This window comes from Cryptomeria japonica, chromosome 11 (genome assembly GCF_030272615.1).
Source record: "Cryptomeria japonica chromosome 11, Sugi_1.0, whole genome shotgun sequence".
In the NCBI taxonomy this organism is placed as follows: domain Eukaryota; kingdom Viridiplantae; phylum Streptophyta; class Pinopsida; order Cupressales; family Cupressaceae; genus Cryptomeria; species Cryptomeria japonica.
Window position 1 is genome coordinate 733,282,225 of NC_081415.1, and position 21,486 is coordinate 733,303,710.

Below are 21,486 nucleotides of genomic sequence, written 5' to 3' on the forward strand. Positions count from 1 at the left end.
TGCATGACATGGGATTCATTTTATTTTCTACATTCAGATAAAACAATTTTTATCATATAAATAAACTTATCTCGCCATGCCCATTTTTTGCATCTGATTTGCAGTCATACAAGATTGGGAGAGCTTGTGAATGTCATTGTATCTAATACACATGATGTTTCAGTATCAGTAAGATTTGTTGTATAGGCTATAGAGTTTTCAAATTTTCTTCTCCATGATTTGTAGCATTAGATTTGAAAATAATTTAGTCCAAAGATTACTAACTTTTTCTTCTTGGGTCTCTGAATTATTGATTTTTGTTACAGGTCAGAATCACAGCAGCATGGGCATTGGCAAATATTTGTGATTCATTACGCCATCATTCAGAAAGTGTGGATTCAGATACATGTATGTCAATTTGGAAATGCTAGGTTGATTGGAATCTACAACATTATTTCATTTACATGCAGCAAACTTGTATATTTAATAGTTAAATGTAGAGATGATGTCCGGTTACATGCCTTTCCGGTTACATGCCTTTTTCAGGTTTAACCATCGATTCGTTGCCTATATCCCTGTTGACAGAATGTGCATTGCGACTTTCAAAGGATGGTGATAAGGTTTGGAGTCTAAATCACTTGAAGCATTTTTCTAATTGACTGTAGACATATTTTTACAATAAAATCTGAAATGATGTTTATGATAAAGAGGAAATAGTTATAGATAATATTACAGTTAAAATTCATACCCTGGTAAGCAGAATTTGCACTCCGAAAATAACCTAATCAGCAAACTGAATTGTCAATTAACGTTGCCATCTTCTCAGTACTTTAACTTGTAAAATAAATCTGCTGAAATTACAAAAATCAATGAATAAGATGAAATAAAACAAAGTGTAGAGTGTGAAAAACGAAGCACTATGAAGGATAATCAAACCCCTTGAGGATTTGTCTCAATTCTCCACTCCAAACAAACCTTCAAGGAAGCGGAGCCGATTGTGCAGAAGAGGAGGCACTCCCGACAATGGAGTCAACTGGTGAGATCATCGTTAACCAACTAGAGGAGCCCTGAGAGGAGGTCAAGAGAGATACTACTACTTCAAAGGCTGTAAAGGCTAACATTCCAGAGGGGGAGGATTCAAATGGGTTATCTAGTGAGGATGAGACTTAAGGGATATTATTTGAGATCACTCGACCCAACCCACATGACATAATTGGCATTGTACAACGATACTTGGTGGAGTTGGGAGACATGGCTTTGGTCATGCATGAGCTCGCAGAGTTGTCTCACCAAACGGACATTGGCCTCGCTCCCCTAGTGGTCATAGAGGCTGAGAAGATTCTTGCGTTCATGCAGCTGGAGTGTGAAGGAGTGTTTTTTGGGTATTTCACATCCCAGGGGTGGCTGAGTGTGGAGACACTAGCTATGTTGGCAACATGGCATCCATTGAGACCTACTATGGTTGGAAGGCATGGCTGAGTGTTCACCGCACTTCACCACATCAAGGCATGTTTTAGGGATGCCTTTTACTGTCTGGATGGGTGACAGCTTCTCTTGAAGAAGTTGATGCGGCAAGGGAGAATGCACTTCAGCAAGGAGAGAGTGCTTGGGGTGAGTTGTCGGCACACATCAACAAATTCCAAGAAAAACTTGCCCACAAACCCAGCTCACCACTAGAGAATGTGAGCATAGAGCAGCTGTGGAAGCCACCTTGGATGAACAAGAGACTCAATTGGTTGAGCAGGAGAGTAGATTGGAGAGGAAAACAAAGCTGGCAGAAAGAGATGAATAGTTGGCAGAGCAAAGCATGCAATTGGCTGAGGAGCAGTAGGATCATGCCACGGTCTAGGAGTTGGAGCGAACAAAGGCTCACTTGATGGAGGCGGTCCTCATGGTCGAGGGCCCAAGGGAACAAGAGCTAGTGGTTGAGCGTGACTTGAGGATTTGTACAAAGCAGGTGTAGCACCTTTGCTAGCTTCTCTTTGTTGCATCAACCACATCCATACCAATGTCCTCCACCTATCCACGGACCTCCTCTGAACCTCCTAAGTAGAGTTTTGTTGGTAGTTTGCCCCATTTTCGCTTCAGTTGTCTAGAAGACAACTTTCTTTTTCGGGGGGCTGATGTAGTGGGCCAAGTAATTAAAGTAAAATAATTGTCTCGACCAGGTGTTTATTTCCTTATGTTTGTTATGTCATTGTTATGCATTGTAGTTGATAGTTCCTGACCGGTAGTTACCGACGGTTAACTTGCTTTATATTGTATCTTTAGTTCATAGTTAGGGACTCACGACTGACTAGAGACTGGCATATGAATATTGTAATTATTGCATATCATTCATTAAATAATGAACGAGAATGACATATCTTTCATATAGTGTGTAAATGCATAATCGTTCTGTACTTATATTTTTGTTTACATTTGGACTGTAACTGATACTTAGGTAGTAAACAGTTTCCCTTGTTATGCAATTGGTGCTGGCTTTCTGGGTTGGTGTCAACAGGATCAGAGGAAGTCTAATCTTCATCCTTTTTAAGTCTGATTTTGTGCTTGGACTGTGAATAAGGTCCTCCTTAAGGATTTAGGTCTGATTTGTGCTTGGGCTGCGAATAAGGTCCTCCTTAAGGATTTAGGTCTGATTTGCATGTTGCAGGTCTGATCTCATGTTTTTTAATCTGATTTGCACTGGGCACATTAAGGATGACCCCAAGGACTACACCACGGGTGGGATTGTGGAAGCCCTAAGGACAAGATTAGAAAACCGAGTGCATTTCTTCACTTGTCAAGGACAAAGTGCTGAGTGGTATTCCTTGGTGAGCATGGACTAAACCCTAGGCAGGATTTCATTGTGTCCAAGGACAAATATAAAGCGGTATTTCAATTTACACAAGGACAAGTGAATAAGGGCGCTGATCCACATTGGAGAAGGACGAATGAAAGGGCGCTGATCCAAGGTGCACAAGGACAATGAAGAAGGAAGGGCCCAACTGAGACCTAAGCAAGAAATTCTTTAAGTGCAACTTTCTACTCCTGAAGGAATTGGGTGCACTCTCAAGTGAAGAGGAAATCATGTTTGGACTTGAGTGCCTTTGCATGGTAGTAATGGAATTCAGCTTGGATTTTGAGCCCATATTCAAGGCAACGAGGGAATTGTGCCTAGAATGTGGCGCAATTGCAAGACAATAGAGGAATCCCGCCCATCACTAGACTCAGTCAAATTTCCACCTTGATGGAGGGCAAATTAGGCATGGAGGGGAAATTTATTGGAGTATAGCATTAGAGACTGGAATCCACATTTTACATTTTCAAAATTCTCCCTCTTGACCACATGCTTGACAACATTGCACCTTTGACAACTTTTGTTTCATTTTGATTCTTGCAAAAGGATTTTTACAAAGTTGTCTCTACTTTCCTATCTTGTCAAGGTCAGAAAATCCGACCATTTTTCTTGTCAAGATGTTGAATCCTCAAATATTTCATCATTTCTCAATACCTAGCAACCTCAGATCCATTTGACAATTTGGCAACATTTTCAACTATGACAACATTTTTTCTGCAACATTGAAATTTTTTGACAAGTTTTGCACTTTCTCATAATTCCACCATTAACCCTCTGTTTTGATGCCTGTACATGAATTCCGGACTCAAATCATGACTTACCCCAATGACAAGACACATCCCTCCCAAAGGTTAAAACCACAATCACTGCCAAGCTAGGACAACTAAACCTAAAACACCTAAGATGGGAAGCAAAAAGTGGGGGTCCCCATTTGCAATGGGGTTATGTGTGAAAACCTCACAACAGGTTGAAAGGTATTGGCTCCTTCCATTTTGGTAATCCCTATTTTCAAATCCCACAAAAGTTTGCAGCAATTGAAATAGTATTGGTGTACCAAAATTTCCTTTGTTTATTGCTAGTATAGAATACAAAGGATAGAAGAGATATTTTCAAGGGAATCTTTGATTTGTTTTTCTAGATGGGAGTTAAATGCTTTAGTGCAGCGATAAAAAGAAAGTAATAGGCAAAGGATATCTCACATTTTGTAAAAGGCAATTTGAGTCAAACTTATATTGCCACAGGAGGAATAAGAATCTGTGCAACGAAAGGGAAAATTTGTTGGTTGTAAGGGGGAATTAGACCAGTAAGGATGTAGGAAATTAGGTTCTATACAAGATTTTAATATTATATTGTTGAGTAAAGATCTTATTCAACATAGTAGCAACATATATGTAAAGACAAATAGTGCATAGCAAATTTGGTTGATGATACTTGATATTTAGAAATTGAATTTGATAAGGGAAGCGTGTTACAGGATATTTTGCAAGAAGATTGTTAGAATTTCTGATTGGTATAGGGAGTAGATTTTTTAATTTCCAAAGTATTTTGTTGCATTTTTTTGAGATGCCAAATATAGTTGGTACTTTTGGATTGTTGATTCCTTTTTTGATGGGAATAATTTTGCATATTGGAAAAGAAAATAGAAATCAACAAAAGAGCAACAATTGAAGAATGATTTTGAAAATTTCCATCTAATTGCAATTTTATTGAAGCTATGGAAATCAACAAAAGTGCAACAATTTAAGAATTATTTTGAAAATTTGGATGGTTCATGTGTGTTTGGTGAGGTACATGGTTTGTTAAAGGTGGAAGTTCTGAATATGGTGAGCTTCGATGTTCCGACAAAAGAAAAGCTCATGCCTTAGTTTGTCTCTTTATGTTTTAGTTGCAGAGTAGGTAGGGAAGCATGTGTGGTTGTTAAGAAGGTCAGTTAAGTGGCTCAAGTGCATGAATTAGGCACCAAAAAATGTGCCTGGCAGTTGAGGAGGACACTATGATAGTTTTCATCCCCCTACATCAACAAAGGCAAGTTTCAATCATGCATGACAGTAGTTTTGCATTTTCGCATGAGAACAATTTCAGTAGCAGTTTAAATCTCTGATTTCACATATGTTTCAACTGCAAGACAACCCAAACATTGAGTTTGCATCCTCAGAACATTGTGTCCTTTGATCAATGAAGCAAGGTAGAGGTAAGATCAGAAAAGTTATATGCTCCTCGGGGATGTGTTCCCTGGCTTGGTACCGTTGTTCTTGTACTAGAAACGTTTTGGGGAATTGGTACCTCCCTATCCCCCTTTTCAGCCAAAAATTAAAAAATGTTTCGGAGACAGCCAAGAAATGGATGGGGGATGTTCGGGATGACTAGCCATCCCCAAGACGACCAAGGGACGTTCAAACTTCTCCCATCTATCTCGGGGAAGACTAGCCATCCCCTAACATACCCGGTCACAAATTTATTTAATTCAAAACAAAAAAAATACAATCTTTCAATGCTTGTTTTCTTTATGACATGCCCACTAGAATTTACAAAATAATATGAAAATGGTGTTCTCCATGAAGGTTTGTGTGGTTTTGAAGGTGTTAATTTGGGCTTGGTGGTGGGGTCTCTACACCTCGACCGCATCCTATATTGTGACAGGGAGTGTGCCGAGCGTGCTATCCTCGGACCCCACGAGGGGCGCTGCCCCTCGACCCTTGCAAGGGGCGTTGTCCCCAAACCCTCATCAAACTGTAAGTCTAAACAAGTATTAGACCAATGATGAATCATGATCACAAAATCTGCAAAATACATAACACCTATTTCAAATTTCTACATCTTCATAGTCAAAGCCACAATTAAGGATTATCTTGTTTCATATAGTGGACAACTTGTTTAGTATACAAGGATTGCCATAAACAATGCTAGCATGCTATATGCAATGTTCATTATACTATTGAATGCATGTAAGTCATTGTTGGCAAGAAATGCCATTTTTATAATGCAAAAATAGTTAAATACCCATGATTCCTATTCAATTGCCCATGCTCACAAAGGTTCTATAATGTCTATAATGAATACTTTATCAATGTTATGATATGAATATATGAAATTTCTCTATAATTTTAAAAATTTCCCTATTTTTTAACAGCCGTCCCCTACCATCCCCTAAAAATTGGCCCAAAAGTACCCCCATACCAGAAACACATCTGACCGTTTCCTGCCATCCCTGTCCCCGAAACGCCTTGGAGCATAGGTTAAAAAATAATATTATGACAATTTTGCAGGGTTAGTTTTTGCTGATTTGTCATGGCTATAACCATCAGCTTTGGGAATGAAACCCTAAATTTGGTAAGTGAAGTTTTCTTCATTTTAGAGAAGGATTGAAAAATGGCTCTTTAAGCATCATCTGTGGCAGATTTTATTGGTGGTCTTTTTGTATGTCTTTCGTTGGTTTCTCTAAAGTTTTTGTAAGGATTTTCATCTTCTGTTTTGACCATAGATACACTTGATGGTGGTTTTGATGCTATGCTTATGCTGCCAAAATATTGTTCTGTGTTATCTCTCCCTGCACCCATTAGAGGATATTGTATAAAGTTTAAATCTGTATATATTTCTATAGATTAATATCTATGGTAGTTTATATCTAAGGGAGCTTCCCAGTCTAATTTCAAAAGAGATTTTATCTCACATATGGTTTTGGTTTGAGTTGCCTCAAAAGAGACAAATTAAAATGCTAAAATAGGGCAAGATTTTCCTGCTGTTCAAACCTGGCCTTACATTTGTGTTGTAGTTTCTCAAAGAGGGTTTCGTATGAATCCTTTATATGAATCATTTTAGGTGCTAGATTAATAGTCTCACTCTCAATAGATGTTGCAGTTTTCTTGGTATTGAAAATATTGTGTGAGTTTGTACTTATATTTTGTGAATGCTACATGGAACACCAAAACACAATCTTCATGTTTTTGTCTTTATTAAGTAGAACACTTAAGATTTATGCTATTTCTATTGTAGGTCAAGGCGAATGCTGTGAGAGCATTGGGTAACCTTGCAAGATTTGTTAAATTTGTTGATGGGAGTCCTGTTGATTCTCTTGGCAGTTCATACAGCCTGTGGTCACAACCATCTGAGTTCAGGTTGGAGACAAAGAAAGAAATTAAACCGTCTATAATTTTACCATCGTCAGAAAGAGTGGTGCAAGCATTTATTTCTTGTGTGACCACTGGAAATGTCAAGGTAATCTTTCAAATTGTTCTCCTCTACACATGGTGGGAGTTACAATGGAACTGTTACTCATGTCAACATATCTTTATTTATTTCAACTTGATATTTTTCTCTTGTGACAGGTTCAGTGGAATGTGTGCCATGCTTTGAGGAATCTCTTTTTAAATGAGTCTATTAGCTTGCAAGACATGGCATGGTGAAGCATTGAGTAACCCCATTAAGAGGACTTCAATTTCTTTCAAATCATTTGTATTGTGCTTTTTTTTTGTGCTATTTTCATAATCTGTTAAGCTTTAATATGACTTTTATTCTAACTGTTTGCATCATGTTCAAAAGATCTCTTATGTTGGCTTTTCAGGGCACCGTCAGTTTATAGCATTCTTCTTCTTCTGCTTCGGGATTCATCTAATTTTAAAATACGCATACATGCAACATCAGCATTATCTGTACCATCAACACGCAAAGGTTAGTGGCATATTGTTGCAAGGACATGCTATTTCTTTTTTAAGTTTTTAATTTGTGATATATCAAATGTTTTATCCTTGTCTCTTGTTCTGCACTTCATCTTGTTAAGGAAGTTGTAGTCAGTTTCACAAATTCCCTAGCACTTAAGATTTTCTGTGGTTAAAAATCTCTCATTCATGTGTATGATAATTGGCACAAAGTTTTGAATGCAAAAAAATGGTTAGTATGACAGCATGACCCACAAGAAAGTGATGTGGGACCATGGCCTACAAAACATAGTCACTAAATAATTATTGATAAAAACTTATACTGTTTCCAATGAACTCAGGTACAACATAAAATTTAATCATAAATGGTATCCATTTCTTATAGCAAGCATAAAATTCAGATTAAAGTGGTAGATCAAGATATTCAAAGAAATGGAGTTCCCATTCCTCTTTGCATCACATGATCATTACTGCGGCTGTGGTAGTGTGAAATTAACTTCCTAACCATCTTCCATGTCCAATTGACAATGATGATTAGACATCACTCATGCCAATATGAGATATTCATCTTTATCACCCACTGTGTGTAGACTTTGTGGGAATATAGGATCAGCTTTGGGACATGTGTTTGGCACAAGAGTTGTATTGATGCGTTTGTGAACTAGAGTTGTATTGATGTGTTTAGCTTTTGATTTCGTGCAACTGGTGGGGATGTGACAGAAGCTGACTTATATATTAAGGTGAACCAGAATTCGTGTAGAAAATTTCAACATACTTATTACTGTGCTGTAGAATATTTTGCTACCTCCTTTTTGTGGATAATGAAAAAAAGATGATGAACCTCTGAAAATACTTCAAAATTGCCAATCTGCTACCAGAGAAAAAAGAGTCATGATGATTCAAGATTGTAAACAAGGCAAACAAACTCTGCCTCTCCAACAGTCTGTCAAGGGTGTACCTTTGCCTTACTCCATCGGCACATTGAGGTTCCTCTTTGACCTACTTTTGGCCCTATTTCAATGTCTTAAGGAAATATGTTCAAATTTTGTGGTGATCGCTGCAGTTTCTTCAATTTCATTAAATAGCCATTTCATATATTATGATCAGTAGTTTTCCAGATGTCAGGCTATTTTTGTTCACTCTTTTACTATTTAGAATTTTGGGATTTTCCAACGCCCTTATTTACAGGGTTATCTTTTTGTTGCGATATTTCTTGTAATTGTCATTGAGATTTACATAAGCAGATTTGATTGGCTTGTTATTTGGTTTTAGAATATTGTTACACCTTATATTATATTTTTCGTTTGTATGCAGAAGAGTGCTTATTATGTTATTTTCTATGTTCCACGGGGACATGATCCCTATGCTAGTGCTCCCTTTCTATGATGTCCCCGATATAATTAAATAATAAATACTTTATTGTAAGGCCCCAAATGTAATAACAAATCTTTCGGGCCCTTTATTTAATTACTAAGTTGCCGGTTCGGGTTCCGGTTCCGGTTCAGGTTCGAAGAACCCGGTACGCCGGTACGGCAAAATTTTGAAAAGGGGTTTGGGTTCGTTTGGGTTCGTTAGTACAAAAACATGTAAATTTTATATATATATATATATATATATATATATCAAAGCCTATAAGCATGAATTAAAATATGCATGTCACATAGCATCATGATCATACCATAATTGATAATAGCATCATATACATCAAGTTTAATATCAAAATGACAAAATATTCAAGTATCATTGTTTCAACTTTCAACAATATAAACTTAAAGTTTAATCATCAAATGGATCATCTAATTCTTCATCCTCCTCCTCCTCCTCCTCATCCTCATTGACATTGACATTACATGAGCCAATGCCACTTGCACTTGCACTATAAGTTGGCTCAATTTCCGAGTCATCAAGTGTCAATGCAAGAAGCTGAGAAGCAGGAGCATCCAAATCAGTATGCTCTGGCTCTATATCCCACATCTTTGTTTCCCCTTGTGTGTAGTCATGTTGTTTGTGTGAAAGAAGACGTAGGTTGGAATGCACATATACTAAATTCTCCACTCTTTTTGATAGCAGCCTATTGCGCTTTACTGAGTGGATGAAAGAGTATGTGCTCCAATTTCTTTCTGAAGCAGATGAACTAGCAACCTATGAAGACAAAGTAAACAATTAAAGTTATACATTAATAAAAATAAAATTACTAGCAACCTATGAAGACAAAGTAAACTATAAATAAACTAAAACTTGTAAATTAAAAATTTTAATTAATTAAACTTACTTGTGATAAAACTTTTATAGCGAGGGGTTGTAGGTGTTGGAAGCATGTGCCATGGAAGTACCACCAGCTATGAGCATCTTTCTTGGATCTATGACGAAGTGCATCAACACTTAGACCATTCCCATTTGCGAATTCTATGAACTCATTTGTAACAACATCTCGCAAATCATCATCGGGATATAGTCTAAGAAATGCTGCCTTATACCCATCAGATACTTCTAGATCTCTCCATGGTGGAATCCTTCCTGGTTTATCAAGAAACTGATTGCTATAGTACTTAGGTGTCAAGGCATAGGCAAGAAGGTGCAAAGGAGTGGTCATCTTATTCCACCTCTCTACAATAATTAATTCCAGTTCTTTGAAGAATTTCTCCTCAGGATCATTCTCTTTTTCATTTATAGTGAACTTTATTTTTTCAAGCATTGAATCAATGCCATCATAAATCTCACCTATGCAAGGCCTATCCATGTCTGTATAGCGAATCATGCTCATGATGGGCTCAGTGATACTTAGGAGATATGTAACAAGATCCCACCATTTCTCATCCAATATTCTATCCCTAATTTTTCCTGCCCTCTTAGTGCTACTTTGCTTCCATACAGTCCAATTGGTGCTGATCACCATATTGCATAGTGCCACTCTAACTTTCACAAGTCGTCTTAAGACGATTGTGTTTGATGCAAAACGGGTCTCAACAACCTATAACACAAATTAATGCCAAATTATTAAAAAATAAAGCCAAACTTTAAAGAAGAATACACAATATAGCTTACACAATGATATTATTAACATTGAAAATTCAAAAAAATCAGAAAATGTAAAATTAAATTACTATTTCACTTACCTTCAATAGCTCCAAATTCGAATAGGTTCCAAAAATCCCTTGAGACATGTGGTGGTTTGTGATGAACATCTGGATGTCCTCAGCCTCTGCATACACATCTCTGATCCATTTTATTTTTTGCCCAATCCTTTGTAGCATAAGATTGAGTGAATGTACCGCACAAGGTGTCCAAAAGATGTGATCATAGCGTTGCTCAACCAACAAACCAGCAGCTCTACAATTTTTTGCATTGTCCGTTATGACTTGGACAACATTGGGGGGTCCCACAGACTCAATGGCAGAGATGAGAATTTCTGCAATAAATTCGCCATCTTTTATTTGGCTCTCACAATCCACAGCTCTCAAAAACATTGCCCCTTTAGGGGACACCGCTATGACATTGATCAAGGGACGGTTTTTAGCATCTTTCCACCCATCTGAAACAATTGTTACACCTGTCTCAACCCACGAATCCCTTATGGGTTTCAATGCATCTTCAACCCTCTTCACCTCTTTCTCCAATAATGTTCCACGTACCTTCTCATAACCGGGGCCCTTATACCCTCTTGGTGCCTCATTAACACTTTTTATCATTTGCTTCCAATATGGGGAGCGAACAACATTGAATGACAAACCATTTGCATAAATGCACCTTACTATATCTTGATCAGCATTGTCTCTACTCTCATTTTGGAATGCGGTTTCTAAAGGCCCTTTTGTTCTTTTACGTGTCAAGGGTGGTTCACTTTGAGGTTCATTTGTGGCAAAGAAGGGGTGGTCTTCTACTACAATATTGGGATTAGAAGGGCCTTGCATTCCCCTTGTTTTCTTTGATGCGGTTTGGTTCAATCTACGGGCTTCCCTCTCTTCTGCCGCCTCATGCTCCCTAATATATTTCATCACTATCTCATCTGGTATAGGTTTACCATTTTTGCCAGGGCATTTTTTGATGCCTCTTCCTTTTATTCCACACAAATGGCCTACCACTCGATAATATGAACTATTACGTTCAATATCACATCCATGGCATTTCCAACGGAATCCCCCACCTCCCGGAAGTTGTTTTATAATGTCCACATATTTCCATAAGGGAGAATTTGGATCATTTCTTTGTTTTGCAATTACTTGTTCATTGCCAATGGAGGAAGATGTAGATGCCATTCTAGTTCCTATGGCAAGAAATAAAATAAACATATTCAAAAACAAAAACTAAATAATGAAAAAAAATTCAAGTTTCATGTTTGACAATTTATGAAACAAAAATAGTTGGAAAAAAATGTTTAAAAACCTACCTCTTGCTGCCAATGGAAGCTTGAAAATGTATGGAAATGATGCTGCAACACTTGTTGAAGCTTCTAAAATCAGTCTTCAACTCCTCCTCTTTGATCTTGGAAGCCAAATTTTGTTCAACCTCTCTTCAACCTGCTCTCATAAAAAATTTGTTTGCAACACAAATGAGGTGAAATGTGTCAATAAGATGTTTTAGAAGTGTTTTTTAGGTTATAATTTTCGCTTTTTTAAAGGCGGAATTGAAAAAAAAAAAAAATTTGGTTTGTTTTTTAACTTATTGGGCCGCCCAGGCACGCGGGTTCGACTGGGTCCGCCCGGGTTCGACTGGGTTCGACCCCGGGTTCAACTGGGTTCGACCCGGGTCGAACCCACCCTGGGTTTTACGAACCCTGGTCGAACCCAGGTCGAACCGGACTCGTACCACGGACCCGGTCGAACCCGGACCCGTACCAGGGCTTCCCAGGGGCGAACCCTGCAACTTAGTTTAATTAGATTAGTCAAGTCTTAGTTTGGTCGTGTCGGCCCATTTGTAACCCTTCGGGAAAGTTCCCGGAGCCCATATTTATGGCCAAGTCTGTCATTTGTGTTGGCATGCGATTTTGGTATTTTCTCTTGTCTGTGCGAATTCCAGTTGGAGTTCTGTTATCTGCCATTTTGGAGGTGAAAGACCCTACTCTGCCTTGCTCTCAGTCCCGGATTGTTGTAATTTGAAGTGCATTAATTTGACTATTCTCTGGCTCGTGCAATAACATATAAATCTTCTTGTTCATCGTTTATCTGGCATCATACCTTATTGCAAGCTTCATCAATTGGTTCGGCGACCAGTCTTCACTACTGTATGGTTTTCACATTGTACGGACTGCATCCTCACCGTACAGTCTCACACCGTACTGCCACCCCTCCTCACACCACCGTACATCCTTTGCACCATACGACCTCCCTCACTCCACTTTACGACATTCACACTGTACTGCCACCCCTTCTCACACCACCGTACGACATTTGCATAGTACGACCCCCTCCTCATACCACCGTACGGCCACTCCTCTCACTGCCGTATGGCCTCTTCACCGTACGACCTTTCCCTTGCCAGTTCATACGCCCTTGCCAGTTACACGGTACGGTCAGGGAACATTACACATTCTCATATAGGGGATGGTACAGGGACCACTTTTAGAATTACCCTATCCGTCCTCAAACCGAGAAGAGTTTCGGAAATGTTTTTGGGATATCTCTAGGAGTGATTGACTTCTAGCTGTCCCCTACATCCCAGGCCACTTTGGACAGCCAGATTTAAAACAAACATTTTTAAATTTGAAAAAGGGCCGGCTTGGCCCACAAGAACCTCCAAACCACATTAAACAAGACCAAATCCTAATCTAAGCATTAAATAACCAAAAAGAATAAAAAGATATGGTTGAGTCAATCTTTCCCCTCCCCCCATTTCAATCTTATCCGTCGGGTAGAATGGCGAATGATGGTTCCCCGAAGCCAAGGGATGAGGGTAAGGTTGAATGCACCCCCTCAAGAATGAGTAGAGCTCAACAGCCCGGCAAAATTGGATCCAAGAATGCGGGCAACCCCCTCTACTTGGCAGGTTGGCCGCTGCCTGTTTCAGTTTTGCAAAGAAGGAGAAGAGCAGCAAGAGAAGGAGCAGTGACTCGGACTCAAGTTCAGATTTTGATTTAGACTCTTAAACCTACCATGTGCTGATTATGGACAGCCATTAATATTCTTAGTTCTATCATTTCATTATTTTGGGCAGCTGGTTATGGACTTATATGTTTATTGTTTATAGTTTATGTCATTTCATAGTTGATACTTGGAGCCTTTGGGAAATTTTGTTATAATTTAATATAATATGTGTGCACATTGACAATGAAGGCATTTGAATTTTGTTAATTTGTTTGTCGATTCTCATGTGAAATCTCAATTCAAATCTATTGCTATGTATTAATCTTCTACAATGTCTATGATGAATGCTTTATCAATGTTATGATATGCATATTTAAAATTTCTCCATATTTTTAAAAATTCTCCTATTTTTTAACAGCCGTCCCCATCCCCAAAACTTGGTGGAACGCAGGTTATTCTGAGTTGACTTTTCGCTCAACTTCCATAATGAGTGTGTGTTTCTCATTATCAGATACAACAAATTTTTGCTATTCCTAGTTGACAGTAAATTAAAAATTTCAAATATACTGGGTAGAGTAATGATGAAAATTGTGTTTTTTTAGGGTTGGTTACAGTTATATTGTGGTACACACTGGAACTAAGCAATAAGATTTCATTTTTTTTTTGTCTGCAATCTTCTCATGATCCAGTTTTTCTCTTTATGGCTGCAGAATATGGGGATTCTTTTGCTGATATTGCACAGACCTTGGGGCACACACTTGAAGCTCTAAATAGCAATTGTGACATGGTACCTTCAAGCTATAAGTATAGGAGAACACTTGAAGAGCAGGTATGTGGTTTGTGTTCTCATTATGTCGATATATATGTTACAGTATTGGTGACAAGTTGTCTTGCTTCATTTTTTCTTATTTTGCCAAGCATATTAATCTGAAGATCTTTATGGCAAGTTTTGCAGTTAACATCAACCATCCTTCGTATTTTTAGTCTTGCTTTGCCAGAAGATTATAAAAGTCTACATGATTTTCTTGCCAAGGTGAGCAGTTTTTTATTTGTAACTTCCAAATAATATGGATAATTTAATTATTTGGCAAAGCCATTTATCCAGTAATTTTACTTTTTCTTTAATCTTGTTGGCTGCATTTAGAGGACATCTTTTCTAGAAGAGTGGTTAAAGTCAATCTGCACTGCAATCCTGAAGTTTGAAGCTCATGCTGATTTTCAGTCAAGTGGAACATCAAAAGATTTACATAGACAGAAGGGCAGAGAATATGATGCCATGAATTATACTGTTAGTGATGAAGAAATATCATTGAAGTACAAGCCTGCTGACATTTGTACTGATGCCGAATCCACTGCTTCTATCAAAGAAGAATTGATGCAAAAGAAAGCAAGCTTTTCAAGGGCAATACGAGCATTAATAGGAATGTATCAATGTGGTAATCATCCACATGTTGTTTCAAAACTAGAGAATTTGGCTTCTCAAATTCGTTGAGGTATCTCAAAGTCAATCTTTGTGCTCCTGCTATGGACAGTTTACTTGTGGATAATAGAAGGTAAAGAGAGCCACAATTTCTCTAGATTTAAATTTTTGAAAGCCCTTTGTCAGGGGCATGGTGGAGCTGTTGGAGTTGAGAAGCACATGTTGCATCCTTGGTTTAAGAGCATGTCAAGGCAGTCTATATCCCACAGAAAATTTTGAAATGAAAATGCAGATAATGGAAGCCATAATATTGGGTGAGCTGACAATGCTTCTTCAGCAACAATCCAGGATATTCTGCTATTGATATCTTTTCTGTTGCTGAAGAAAGGAGGAGAGAAGCACATTCTCTGAGCTGTGTTAATGACAAGTCAGGAAATTATTATCCTGTCTTACCTATGAGGAGTTAACTAGTGGGCGTTCTTAAACATGTATGAACATGCATTGTGCCCTTGGTTTAAATTATTGCAGACTTCTTCTGTAATTTCAGTTTTGTCTGTAACTAACGTTTCTATTATTTTTTTGATGAGCAGCTAGCTGGCTAGTTATGAGTTGGTGTCTAAGGGGTCAGACCATTTTATGTTATTTTAGTTTTACTCTGTTAACACATATATGCATTTAAATTCAATTTTGACAAAAAATACAATAGATGTTTTTGAATGATTAGAAAGTTTTTACATGAAATTTGTTTGTATAATCTAATGAAGGTAAGTACTCAAACACTATCGCATTTGGGTCTAGATAATCTCACTTAATTTCACCCTATACAATCTTAGAACAAAAATATGATTATGTTGAGTCATGAATGGACTCAATCCTTCAGGATCACTTGCAAAGCCAAAAAGATACCTTCCACAAGAGAGCAGCAAGAGAAAAATGATGCTTGATTATGGACACAATGGATTTGATTGCATCGGATTTACATCAAACAATGTACATATGATGCTTTGCTTATATAGACAAGGTTGATATATAGGATTAGACAAGATTATGACGTGTCTTAATCTTATAAAATGAGAAAACTAACTTTATAATTATTAAATATCCTAGAACAAGAAGTAAATACCAAGACAAGATAAGATCTAATTAAGAACTAAGATTTTTAGAAAGATTCCAAGGATCTAAGTAAATTTAACATGTGAATAGAATCTACTATTGAACTGGTTAGGCAAAATACCTTATTCACATCAACAGCCCCCTTAAGTGCAACTTAGGGAGTAGTAGACATGCAAATGATGCGAAAATGATAATTATGATCATGGGTTCTAATTGTTAGGCCATGTTAGGTACCTATTTACAATGGAATCTTGTATAAATAGATAAGAGAAAACCCACTAGGACAAAACTCCACTCCAAAAGAGAGAAAAGATATAAACAAGTAATGATTGGATGATTCAATCATACCCCTCAAGCACTACACCCATCTCAAAATTACAATCAATTATCCCTCCATAAGAAGGAAACAAAGACTATATAGCCCCCACACAATACATATTGTCTTGCAAAAATGGTAAGTGCTTGAAGCTAAAATATGATCCAATGCTTGTCAACAACATTTCTCCCCTTGGGAAGAAGACGGGTCAAGTACAAATACAAGAATGCTTTCCATTCCAAATAGAAATTGGGAGGCAATACGATCCAAATGTTTGAAGATTGTGTCTTTGAAATTTGCTTGTGTCACCAAGTCCTTAATAGATGATGATGCCATGATCAAATCATGTACACACTTTATCAAAAATAGAAGGTTTCAAACAAGGATTAAGTGCTAATTGATGTGGAACAAGATCCAAAGACAAATATGATGTGACGATAATTGTACTATGACTCTAATCAAATAGGAGAGCTAAGTCTTCAAATTGGACCTCCAAATTTGAAATATAGGACTCCACAAAGAAACTTGAAATACTTGTCAAGTAATCATCTCACAAGAATGATTTTGAATGACTCTGATTTGTCTTGTTGCAAAGAATCATTGGAACCTCTCAATGAATCAACAATAAAAGATTGATGTGTGATCTATATTAGAGAAGTGGGAGTTGTAAGAGACATCTCTTGATCATCGAGATGCTCAAGTGTTGCATTGTATTCAAGCTTCTCTATGGTATCATTATCAAAGGGTGGATTATCAACATCATCAATTAGAATGACAAATTTGATGCATGATCACTCGGGAATAGATAATTATGTGGATCTTCATAGATCTCCCAAATCTTTGTAGAGAGAGGAGGGATGAAAGGAGAGGTAGACCCTCAAAGCTCCATCATCAATCAGAATACCTAAACCCTGAATGATGTAACATAGTTAGAAACAAGCATTCTCCATTAACAATAAGAAATAAGAAACTTGAAAACACTAGAGATGAAATCATTGTTCTTCATTCTTCTTCCACCACTCTATTGCTACAAAGGAAAAAATATCCTATTTAATTACAAGTGGAAAATTTCCTTTTTTGGCAGATTTTTACAAAATCCAAAATGCACCATTTTAGATAATTTTCAAATCAATTCGAAAAATCAACAAGACTTTTGAGAATGTAAAAAACATAACTACGACACAAATTGCCAAATTTATAAATTGATAACCCTTACGAGTTTGAAAACAACTGAAAAAACAACTTTCTAAAAAACTCAAAAAAAAAGCTTGTTTTCAAGCCCAAGATGAAGGAATTAGGCCTTGGAAAATGCATTGATCCGAGGTCCAATCGAATTAGTTTTGATCAACAATCTAAACTAGTGATGCTACAAGAGTGGCAGGGTTATTTTTCTCACAAATTGTTAGATTACATGGTGTCTCGAAAACTATTACCTCTAATTGGGATACCAAGTATCTCTAGTCACTTTTGGAGAACGTTATGGAAGAAGATGGGGGACTAAGTTACTATTCAATAGTGCCTATCACCCTCAAATAAATGGGCAAACATAGGTTGTCAACCAAAGTTTGGGAAACCTGTTAAGGTGCATTTTTTAAGAGAAGCCCAAACAATGGGATTTGGCACTACCTCAAACAAAATTTGCTTACAATAGTTTTGTAAATAAATCAACAGGTAAATCACCATTTCAAGTTGTTTATGGCAAGAATCCTAAGGTCGTTTTAGATTTGGTGCAGTTACCACTTGGCAAAAGAGTTAGTAATGATGGAGAAGCTTTTGCAGAACACCTTCACTTGTTGCAGGTAGAAGTGAGGCAAAAGTTGGAGGCAAGTAATGAGCAATACAAGGCTCTATCAGATATTAGTAGATGACATCAAGTCTTTGGTGAAGGTGATCTGGTGATGGTTTATTTGCGAAGGGAGAGGTTTCCCACAGGAACATACCACAAGTTGAAGCATAAGAAAATTGGTCCTGGCAGGGTTCTCAAAAAAATCAATGATAATTCTTATGAGGTAGATTTACCAACCGCTTTCATATTTACCCCGTGTATAATGTTTTTGATTTGTGTACCTTTCATGGTGAAGATCATGATAATACTAGTGGGGAAGAAGTGGATTGGCAACGATCAATTCCAAGCAGGAAAAGGGAAAAGATTGCACAGATTTTAGATAAGAAGACCATTCATACTCGACAAGGAGAATACAATAGATAATTGGTACAGTGGGAAGGATTGGCACCCACAAAAAGCTCATAGATTATAGAGTGGGACTTGAAGAAGCTTGATCATATTAAGTGACAGTATTTTGAGGACAGAAACTTGTAGGAATTGTTTTCTTTTCAACTAGAGGAGAATGATGTAGGGACTTTCGGAGGTCATAACTTTTGACTCGGTTGTCCATTTGGGTTGAAATTTGACATGGAGGTGTATTGTGAGGAGTTGTTTGGATTGTTGACCAAACCTAGTTCGGTCGGACCTTGGACCAATGCATTTTTCAAGACCTAATTCCTTCTTCATCTTGTGCTTCAACAAGCTTTTTCTATTTTTTTTCGAGTTTTTAGAAAGTTGTTTTTTTAGTTGTTTTCAAACTCATAACAGTTATCAATTTATAAATTTGGCAATTTGTGTTGTAGTTATGTTTTTTAGATTCTAAAAAATCTTGGTGATTTTTCGAATTGATTTGAAAATTACCTAAATTAGCAAATTTTGAATTTTGTGAAAAATTGCCAAAAAAGGAAATTTTCAGTTTGTAATTAAATAGGATATTTTTCCCTTTGTAGCAGCAGAGTAGTGGAAGAAGAATGAAGAACAATGGTTTCATCTCTAGTGTTTTCTAGTTTCTTCTTTCTCATTGTTAATGGTGAATGCTTGTTTCTAACTTAGTTGCATCACTTAACACTATATCTTGAACACTAAAACCTAGGCTCTAAACCCTAACCCTAGGTGATGATAACACAATTATGTTGAGAGAGGAGGGGAGTGAATCAATATGATGCAACTTTTACCAATTTAAAACTTTATCAAACACAATAACATTATTAGCTCAACATCAATAATCATGCACGTGAGAAGAACACAATAACACGATATTTACGTGGAAACCCTTAAAAGAGAAAACCATGGAAAACTATTGCTTTTAATAATTTTCCTTTTTATAAATTTTGTACTCACCAACCTACTAGAGGCACCAAGCACCAACAACGGTTGTTGGAAGCACTAACTCCCATTTCTAAACTTGTAGTCACCAACCTCTCATTCAATTTATGAGCACCAACCCACTGAAAGCACCAACTCCTATTTTTGAATTTGTAGGCATCAACCTATCAATCTCTTAGAATAAGATCCAATCTTCAAAGTACAATATGATAGATGTATGCGCACTTTTTTCTTCAAGTTTTCTCTACAAATCCACTCATACTCTTGTTGAAGTCTTCATAATGCTCTTTCACAAATTGTGCATAAGTTTGTTCTAATGTTTTCACAAAATGAGATCAAAAGAATCTCATAAATCTACACACACACACACACACACACACACACACAATTAATGCATTAGTAGCTTCTGCAAGATAAGACTTTCCTAACTCGTTAATCTCCTCTATTATGTTTTGGTTTACTCATCTATGCTATTAGATTATCTGATTTATGCTTTCCGAACTGAATATGTTTATCAGACTGTAACATTGATCTTGATTATGATATTGATATTGGATAAAGATGGATTAGATCGACAACCTGCTTAACATAGTTAAGCATCGATCTAAATGCTATTTGTTATCGGGCTTGTTTGCTTTGACACCGATTTATTATCAGGTGTGTTTATATCGATCTATTATCATTTACATTGGCACTAATTAGTTAGCATAAACATCGAATGAATCGGTAGACAGTCACAACCAAGTGACATCTTGGTCGAACATGTCTAAAAGACATGTCTGATCAAGGTGCCACTTGATCGTGACTGCCTTACTATATATACATCATTCAAAAGAAAAGGGATGACATTGAAATCGATACATGTTCATCCTCCATACTTGCAGAAAAGAAAGACGATAATATTATTGTCACAGTAATAATACCAAAATCTGAAATACACCATCTAGCATATAACTTGTTCATTAAATTGGAAATTGCAATAACATTTACATGGTATCAGAGCCACGTTGATCGAACTTGAGGCTATTCAATTTTGTGAATAATTTAAGAACAAGGTTATATACTACATCACATTTCTCCAATGGCCAGCGCTATCAGATTCAAAGACAAACTCGGAGGTGGCAATGATTTTTCAGTTTGGAAGTTTAGAATCCAGATGATCTTAAAAGAGAACAAAATGGATTCATTTGTTCAAACTAAAAATGACCAACCTGAAAATGAACCTGACAAAACAACATGAATTGAGGGAAATGAAAAGGCCATAAAAATAATAGTTGATGGGGTGAGAAACAACATAATGCCCATCATAAGAAAACATCAGACAACCTATAAAATGTTCAAAGCACTTGAAAGCACATTTGAGATATCAAATGCAAGTTGAACTTTGGCATTAAAATGAGAAATAAATCATATCACCATGAACAAGGGGGAGACAATCAACGCCTACTTTATGCGGATATCAATTCTAAGAGACGAACTAGCAACTCTAGATTACGAGATCCAAAGCAAAGAGTTAACACTCATTGCTCTAGATGGGTTGCTTAGTGGATGGAGTACATTCGTCCAAGGCATCAGTGCAAGGTCCAAGTATCCTAAGTTTGAAAGATTAATGGATGATTGTCTCCAAGAAGAATCAAGATTGAACAAGATGGGAATAAAACAAAAGAACATAGACGAAGACCTTCAAGTTCTAAATACTAACACAAATAAGACAACCAAGAATAAGCAATTTAGGAAGAGGAAGGGTCATCAAGGCAAGAACACTTCAAAGAGAGACCTATCACATATTCAATGCTATAGGTGCGATAAGTTCATACACTTTGTTGCAAAATGTCTAGAGAGAGCCAAACGAGCCACATTTGCTAGAGCAGAAAAATCTAAAAGAGAAGATGACTCCTAGAACTATGTCCTCTACTCAGCACTTACAAGTCATGCATCGAATAAATCTAATTCCTGGGTGATCAACAGTGGCTCATCCAAACACATTACAGGG

At 37.1% G+C, this 21,486-nt stretch overlaps 1 protein-coding gene across 6 annotated transcripts in view; it reads left to right on the forward strand.

The window, feature by feature from the left end:
• LOC131072109 (uncharacterized) overlaps positions 1-15,630 on the forward strand; it is a 202,344-nt gene extending 186,714 nt beyond the window's left edge. For 3 of the 6 annotated variants that reach the window (XM_058008170.2, XM_058008168.2, XM_058008171.2), the window contains 9 exons: positions 105-168; positions 306-387; positions 526-599; positions 6,812-7,033; positions 7,144-7,217; positions 7,380-7,486; positions 14,204-14,322; positions 14,449-14,526; positions 14,638-15,630. In XM_058008170.2, coding sequence (XP_057864153.2) covers positions 105-168; positions 306-387; positions 526-599; positions 6,812-7,033; positions 7,144-7,217; positions 7,380-7,486; positions 14,204-14,322; positions 14,449-14,526; positions 14,638-14,985 — 1,168 coding nt within the window. In that variant the 3' untranslated portion in view covers positions 14,986-15,630. Of the gene's footprint in view, positions 1-104; positions 169-305; positions 388-525; positions 600-6,811; positions 7,034-7,143; positions 7,230-7,379; positions 7,487-14,203; positions 14,323-14,448; positions 14,527-14,637 lie in introns of those variants that run through there. The other 3 variants (XR_009112658.2, XM_058008169.2, XM_058008172.2) reach the window with 3 other exon arrangements.
• The last annotated feature ends 5,856 nt before the right edge of the window (positions 15,631-21,486 follow it).